We start from the raw sequence: 7,422 nt of genomic DNA on the forward strand, positions 1-7,422 counted from the left end.
AGCCATGGCGTAATTCCTCAGAGCCACGGAGTCATCCATCCCGCAGCACTCGGCAAAGCCCCTTCCCAGCGGGAGCTCGTCCGGAGAAACGGGAGGTGGGGAGCCCCGCGCTTACCTCTGCCAGCGATCCCGGGAGCCGCGGCACCCACAGCACCCACAGCACCAGCAGTGGCAGCGGCGGCCTCATGGGAACCGGGGGGGCTGCGGATGAGAGGGGTGACAAGTTGGGAGGGCTCGGTAGATTCTTGGCAGTGTCTGTCCCCAGCCAGCCCCTCCTCTCACGGCCTGGGTCCCCACATGCTTTCGGAGCGCGGGTGGCAGGAGGACATCGGCGGGTCCCGGCCAGGGACAGCAGCTCTTGTCCCCCTGGCCTTGCCAGCTGCCCCCCCGGCCCGGGAGAGGTCCGGTGCGTGTGTGCCGATCCCTGTGGGCATTTGCTATTGTTCCCGCGGCTCTGTGTCCCTCTGCGGTAGCTCTACAGCTGTCCTTGTGTCAGCGTGTGGCTGCTGCGGCCAGGGAGCTGATGGCCGGGGGGCTCTTTGGGGGTGGCCCTGGCTGGGGTTGGGACTGGGACTGAGATTCTCCTCGGCTGCAGCCCGCTCCGGCCATCTGTACTTGTGCGGAGTTCGAGTTGGTGCTGCGAGGGGCGGAGGGGGGAGGAGACCGGGCAGGACAGATGGCGGCTCTGGGCTGGAGGGGGGAGTGCCCAAACCAACCCCCAGCAGGGGAGGGAGGCGGCGCTGGGATGGGTGCTGGGGGGCCCTGAGGGTGCGGGTCCCGGGGGAGGGGCTGTGCGGGGAGCGGAGCCTCGGTCACGCCGGGGACTACGGCTCGGGGGGTGCCCATGGGGCAGGGGGGATGGAGCAGGGAGAGGGGCTGGGGGCACATTCTAGGAGCGGTTCCTCTGCACAGCATCCCACGGGCACGGACCCGGACCTGGACCCGGACCGCGCTTTACCCGTTCGAGGGGTTGGCGGGGTCTGAGCTGTGCCCGGCCCTGTTCGTGGGGGGCAGGAGCCGTGCTTTGGGGTGCGGCCATGGGCAGCAGGCTGTGCCCCCTCTCCCCCTCCCCATCCGTGTGCGGGGCTGTGCTGTGCCTGTGCGATGCGTGGCAGGATGCCAGCTCTGATTCAGAGCGGAGATGCCATTGGCTTCACATCAGCGCTGGAGATCTGGGACAGTACTGGAAGGGATTCAGTGGTGCATCTGTTCTGCAAGCCAGCACAGCCTGTGTGGCCCGGGGAGACTCTCCCAGTAGCCAGCACGGCCACCAACGGGGACTATTCAAGCTCTGCTGTGAGCCATGGTGCTGCCAGGGTGGGACACATCTCTCTGCTGGCTCCAGGACAACAGATTCCCTGCCCTAAAAACTCAGGTTTGTCAGGTGGGACTGTGACAAACGGATCAGCCCCCAGTGTCTAGGCAAAGCCTCTGCACCTAACTGAGAAGAGAGGGGGACACAAGGGCTAGGACACATCTCCTACCCCAGCTCCATCCCCCAAATCTCCTGACAATCCCCAGGCTGAGAAAGGGGACAGAGCACACGAGTCCTCTTCCCTTTGCATGGGGACAGTCAGTTCCCCAGGTCCTCAGTCCCAGGACTGGTGCCAGGAGTCCTGGTCCGTGGTCACAGTCATGTCTCTGCAGAGGTCCAGGCCCTTGCCTGGAGCAGGCTGAGGGTGGAGGAGCCCTGGCCCTGCTGCTCAGCCCAGCAGAGGGTTCATTTGTCACCTTCCTCTCCTCTGTTAACAACCCAGCACAGAGAAACAGCTCAACAACCAGGGGCCCTTCTGGTCACTGTCTCTGGACCAGCCACCTGGGATCTGGGGTCACCCAGCCATGCTGCCAGACCTTGCCATGCTCAGGGTTGGCCAACCCCAAGATGGATCCTCACGGGTACTGGAGGTGGTGTCCTCATCCACTCAGATGGATAAGGAGGGCAACTCTCTCCACAGGCTGAAGCAGTAGGTTTGGAGCTGGCTGCTGCAGTCCCCACTGGGCTGGGGATTGTTTTGAAAGGCTCCTTTTCCAGTCCTGGGGGTTGCAGCCAGCTGGGAGGAGGCTAAGGCCAGGGGTGGGTGGGACTCTGTAGTATCCCCAGAGTGTGGCAAGTGATGACAAAGTTGAACTGGAGGAGTGCCTGGTGAATGAAGCCAGGGTTGGAAATGAGGATGAGGGCCTTGGTGGGCTGGAAATGAGATTCTCAAGGAAAATGTTGGGAAGAGATTTTGTATCTCCCAGTGTCTGAGGCAGGGGGCAGGAGGAGTGTGCCCTGCAGTGCCACAGATGGGGGAATTTCCCAGGCTACAGAGTCAAGGTGGGGCTCCTCCTCTAGCTTCAAAGCACACCAAAGAGCAGCTCCAGGCCAGCAAGTGGACAAACCCACTCACCCGAGTCCTGGGAAACTCCAGCCTGGCTGAGTCTGCCCTGTCTGGCTGGGGAGAAGGCTGAGCCCATGTGTACTCAATACATCTACCTACCAGTCCCAGCACTCCTGCCACCAACCTCTCTGCAAAGCTGCTCGGCTCCATCTCCAGCCACTCCAGCTTCTTGGAAAATAACTTCTGCTGCCATGGCTTTGCATGAGGGTACAGCTCCACCACCAAAGAAGTTTCTCCAGGCACTGGCCTGCCCGGGGACCAAAGGATGTGTGTCCTGTCCTCCCTGGTCTCTGCTCTAGGCAGCTGAGTTGGGACTCCTGGAGCACAGTGTCACTGTCCCTGCAGCCTCTGGCCATGCTGTGCCACTGCCACTCACCTCTCCATCCAGAAGGAGAGGTGACCAGCTTCAGGAGGACTCCTGGCTGCCCACCAGGGTGACACTGACCTCTGGCCATGGACCCAGAGGTGTCTCAGTGGTTTTCCCAGCCTCCACATGCTACTGCTGGCTTGTCACAGGGCAAGCAAAGCTGGCAGCTTGCTGACCATGGCAACACGTCTACACCAGCCCCTGGAGGTTGTGCTCTCTGAGCTCAGCCAGGGAGCCTGCCCAGCCCAAAGCACTGGTGGGAGGGAGCCCAGCCCTGGCTCTCTGGGACTCAGCTGCCTCCCATACTGGACAGAAGCTGATGTTCCTTACACACCAGTGCTGCCCTCGCTTCGGCCACCCTGGTGACACCGTGCCACAAGTAAGGGCAGAGAACCCATCTTCAGCAGGGGGTGACAGATCACCCCTCTGGTCCCCCCGAGAGTGACGCCTTTCCCTGTGCCAGACCCAAAAACAACTGCAGATTTCTCCACCCAGCAGCTGGAACCAGGCCTGGAAACTCAGAGCCTGCCGAGTCATCACATTTTCCGTGAAGCAGCAAAGGCACCGCAAGGGGCAGGGGGATGGGGACTCCCTGCTGACCACCAGCACTTGAAAGCTCTGCTGGGATGAACTGGGGGGGATATCCCTGAGACTGCAGGGTCTGTGCAGCCAAGCCACCACCTTCTGCAAGGCTGGGGGATTGTCCTTGTCCTAGGCCCCATCGGGATCATCACTGGCATTTGCTCCAGGTGCCTTGGACATGAAGATCACTTGTCCCTTCTGAAGCATCCCTGAGCACAGTCCTGAAGTGAAGACGAGCAGAGTGGGCAGCAGAGTGTGTACAGCCCAGCATCCTGGTGTCCCAGGCTCTGTGTGTGCTGACAACTGGTGGGCAATGCTGCCCAGGCTGGGCACAGGCAGAGCCTGGCAGGGTCCCTGCACACTGATGCCAGGGGACAGCACTGTGGGCAAGGAGACTGCAAGTCCCTGAGCAGCTCACCTTGCCACCCAGGGAGGGCATAGCCATAGCCTGGCACGATGCCAGGAGCAATGCGTGGAGGAGGAACCTGTGTCCGTGTCTGGATGTGCAGCCCCCGGGATCTCTGCCACTGGGCAGGACCACTGCATCCCACCTGGCATCCTGTGACAGTGTGCTGCCCCATGACTTGGGGCACTGGTGCCACTGGGATTGGGCTGGGAGCAGCTTTGGGGCTCCTGTCCTGCCTCAGCCCAGCAGCAGCAGAATCTGTCCTGTTCCTGTCCCTCCAGTCCCTGTCTCTCCTGGTGCCCACCAGGGCTGTGAACTGCCCCAGGCCACAGTTTCTCCCCTTGGCCACCTCTGAGGTGCCAAGTGCTGCCTGGGGCTGCCAGGGTGGAACAAGGGGAAGAGGCTGCCCTGGGGGCAGAGGCATCAAAGGGTGCAGGTGCTGCTGGGACCTCTCTCTTTGCAAGGTTCACACGCCACCCTTCTCCAGCCCTGAACCCCAGAGCAGGGGGATGCTCTTCCTTCAATCCCTTGCAAGTGTTAAATCATTTCCCCACGGTGCCCTGCCAGCTCCCTTGTTTGCCTCCTGCCCGTGCTACCAGACCTTGGAGCTCTTCCTATTTTGCAGAGCTGAGAGGACAGGCAGGCAGAGGGGTCTCACCCCTTCTGTGGGACAGATCAGTGCCCAGGGGAGGCTGAGGGATGGCCGGGCATGGCCCGGGCATGGCCACCCCGATATTGGGGTGATGCTCTACTCTCCCCCTGCTTGCTGCTGGGAGGGCTGTAGGTGTGAACCAGCTGCCTGAGAACTGGGAAGAGCAGGGCTGTGGGTGACTCAGAGCACACCCAGAGCTGGCAGAGCCGGGCAGACCTGCTCTGCCCCCCCCCCCCCCCAGGCTGTGGGTGCTGCTCCCAGGGTGAGTGGGCACAGTCCTCTGGCACCAGGCAGGGAGAGCTGAGGTCAGCCCGGAGAGGTCCTGCCCCACATCCAGGGCAGCAACCTGGATGGTCCCCAGAAGTGCCCACCCCATTGCTAACAGCTGCTGGAGCTCTGTGGGGCTCTGCTCCCACCCTGGGATGCAGGGTCAGCACAGGCTGGCTGCAAGGCTGGCCAGTGCCACCAGGGTGCCACATTCACAGAGCCAAAAAGCAGCCAGGAAGCAACTGCTGGTGCTCACCCACAGCTCAGCACGTCGGGGAGCCCAGGCACAAGGTCCCCACTGCACAGACACTGCTGCTGAGTGCCAGGCTCTGCTTCTGGCACAGCCGTGCACAGCAGCTGCCCTCCCGGGGGCCAGGGGTGGGATTTGCCAGGGCACAGGAGGGTCTGCACCCCCTTCCCCACTGCGTGCATCCTCGCTTCCACTGCCTGGCTGGGAAAAAAGAGGGAGACAAGGAGTGGGACCGGTACCTCTCCTGGTGGGCATCCCCGGCGTGGTCCCTGTCAGCCTGGTGTGCACAGTGTCAGCTTGGTGTGCACAGTGTCAGCTTGGTGTGCACGGTGTCAGCCTGGTGTGCACACTGTCAGCCTGGTGTGCACGGTGTCAGCCTGGCGTGCTCACACTCGCTGTTCACTCCCGTTTAAGCACAGCCCCGACGCTCAGGTCTGGGCTGGTCCCGTGGGATTGCCTGCCTGGGCTCGCCCTGTGTGTCTGCTGCAGGATGCCAGGGAGGAGGGATCAGCTGGATGGATAAAAGGATGGATGGATGGACGAATGGAGATGCCTCCTGCAGTCCTGGGGTGGCAGAGTCTGCAGGGCAGGGAGGGTGGGGGACACGTCTGTGCTGGGGGCTGCCCATGGGTCACACCTCCCTGCACCTCTTCGGGGTTTGCACCACACTCTGCAGAGCCAGCCTCAGTGCAGGGACACTCTGTGAGTGCAGGGACACTCTGTGAGTGCAGGGACACCCAGGTCCATACTTCAGCCCTGAAGGTGTCTGTGAACTGTGACTGTAAAAGGCTTTGCTGCCCAGAGCCCCATCCACCAGGCCAGAGTGAGACCACCCTGCTCACCCTCAGTCCTGCATCAAGTGGGGGATGGGGAGGAGTGGATGAGTCCGTTCAGGAGGTGCAGAGAATCCCAAGAAATTGTTCAGGATGGCATTTATCCCCACCATGGTGGACGGGTGGCCTGCTGGTCTCTGAGGGCAAGGAGAACAGTCTGGTCAGTGGGTCTAGAGGAAAGCTGGGACCACAGGAGCAGGTCCCCAGCTACCTCCTCTCCCATCTCAGATGCAGAAGGATGGGGTACAAATCCCAGAGCAGTGAGCATGAGGAGCATGAGGACCCCCATCTCCTGCAGTCGCAGCTGAAAACCAGACCTCGATCCGGTGTTCCTGGTCTCCTCACAAGAGGATCACAGGGGAGCAGGGCATTCCCTGCTGGAGCCTGGGGGGGGAGGAGGGGGAAACCTCTGCACCCGACCTGCTCTGGTCCCATGAGGGTCCCACACATTTCAGCTGCTGCTCGGGAAGGTTGAGCTTCCTCAGCACCGGCACCGGCCCTCCCGGGAGCTCCCAGCACACCCTGGCTGAGGAAAGGGAGAGAGGGAAGATGATGCTGGCCCAGGACAAGCAGCAGGGAGAGTAGGAAACCCTGGACCCTCCTGTCCTGCTCAGCAGCTCCCTGGAAACAGCCTCCAAATTTGGAAAGCGGCTCAGCTTGCAAATAACCGCCCCGAACCGAGAAACTCACCTCAAAAAATGAAACCAGCTCCCCGCCCCCTGGTTCAAAGTTTCCTGTATAAAAAACAAACCTGCCAGACGGCTGCATTTGCACACGAAAGCTTTCGGTTTGGGAAGGACGGGTCTGGTTTTTTTTGGAGCGGTAAACACAGGGCCTGCCCATCCTCCATCTCCCGGGGAGGGAGCTTGGCCGGGCAGAGCATCCCCCCCGCAGCTCCTGCCCCCAGCAGCACCGCTGCCCCCCTGTCCCCCCCGCCCCCCGGCACCCTGTGTCCCGTCCCCCCGGCACCCTGCCAGGGCTATTTGCCTGGGTCCCCCTCGCTGCGATGCCGGGGAGGGTCCCCGGGCGTGGGGAGGGATGCGGGATGGAGCTGTGTAGGGGCAGAGGGACCCAGGTCTGGCTGCGGGGGTCCCCGGGGGGCTGCGACGTGGCACCCGGGGCTGTCTGCTCCTCGCAGAATGGCTGCAGGTTTGGCAGCACAGCTCCCTCTGGCATCTCCTGCCGCACCCGGAGCCAAACACAACACGAGTCCGACTCTTCGGCTGTCAGCGGCGCCTCCTGCTTTCTGCATCCAGAAGTCTCCACTCTTCTTCCCAAATGGGGGTCTCCCCCTCCCCGTTTTGCCTCCACCCTCCCTCCCCCCTGCCCCCAGCTCAGCTGCAGCCCCCTCAGAGCCGCTGTCCCCAGGCCCATTGGTGCTGCTGTGACTGCAGTGCCTTGGGAGCAGCAGAAGGGGACACGGGCCCATCACAGCAGGAGCTGCTTCTTGGGATGTGTCTTGGCCACATTCTTGGGCCATCCCACTCCTGGCCATGAGTCGAGGCAGCGATTGCTCCAGGTTTTGTTGGCACAAGCTCGGTCCTGGAGCAGGGGTGAGGCAGTGGCAGAGGGAGGGAGGATCAGTCCCCTCCACCGTGTCCTACTGAAAGTTTTGCTCCAGATCCCTGTGAAGTGTCTGTCCCTTCATCCACAGCCTCTGCTGCTTGACTCAGGAAAGTGGGAC

General features: G+C 62.3%; 1 protein-coding gene across 2 annotated transcripts in view; it reads right to left on the minus strand.

Annotated features, from left to right (window-relative positions):
• The window catches only part of LOC139807315 (receptor-type tyrosine-protein phosphatase V-like), a 36,550-nt gene extending 31,300 nt beyond the window's left edge, over positions 1–5,250 (minus strand). Inside the window, exons 1-2 of one of the 2 annotated variants that reach the window (XM_071768148.1) lie at positions 5,145–5,249; positions 116–201 (exon numbers count right to left, since the gene is read on the minus strand). In XM_071768148.1, coding sequence (XP_071624249.1) covers positions 116–201; positions 5,145–5,160 — 102 coding nt within the window. In that variant the 5' untranslated portion in view covers positions 5,161–5,249. Of the gene's footprint in view, positions 1–115; positions 202–5,144 lie in introns of both variants that reach the window. The other variant, XM_071768149.1, reaches the window with a different exon arrangement.
• Positions 5,251–7,422: the final 2,172 nt, after the last annotated feature.

This window comes from Heliangelus exortis, chromosome 25, assembly GCF_036169615.1.
Source record: "Heliangelus exortis chromosome 25, bHelExo1.hap1, whole genome shotgun sequence".
Classification (NCBI taxonomy): domain Eukaryota; kingdom Metazoa; phylum Chordata; class Aves; order Apodiformes; family Trochilidae; genus Heliangelus; species Heliangelus exortis.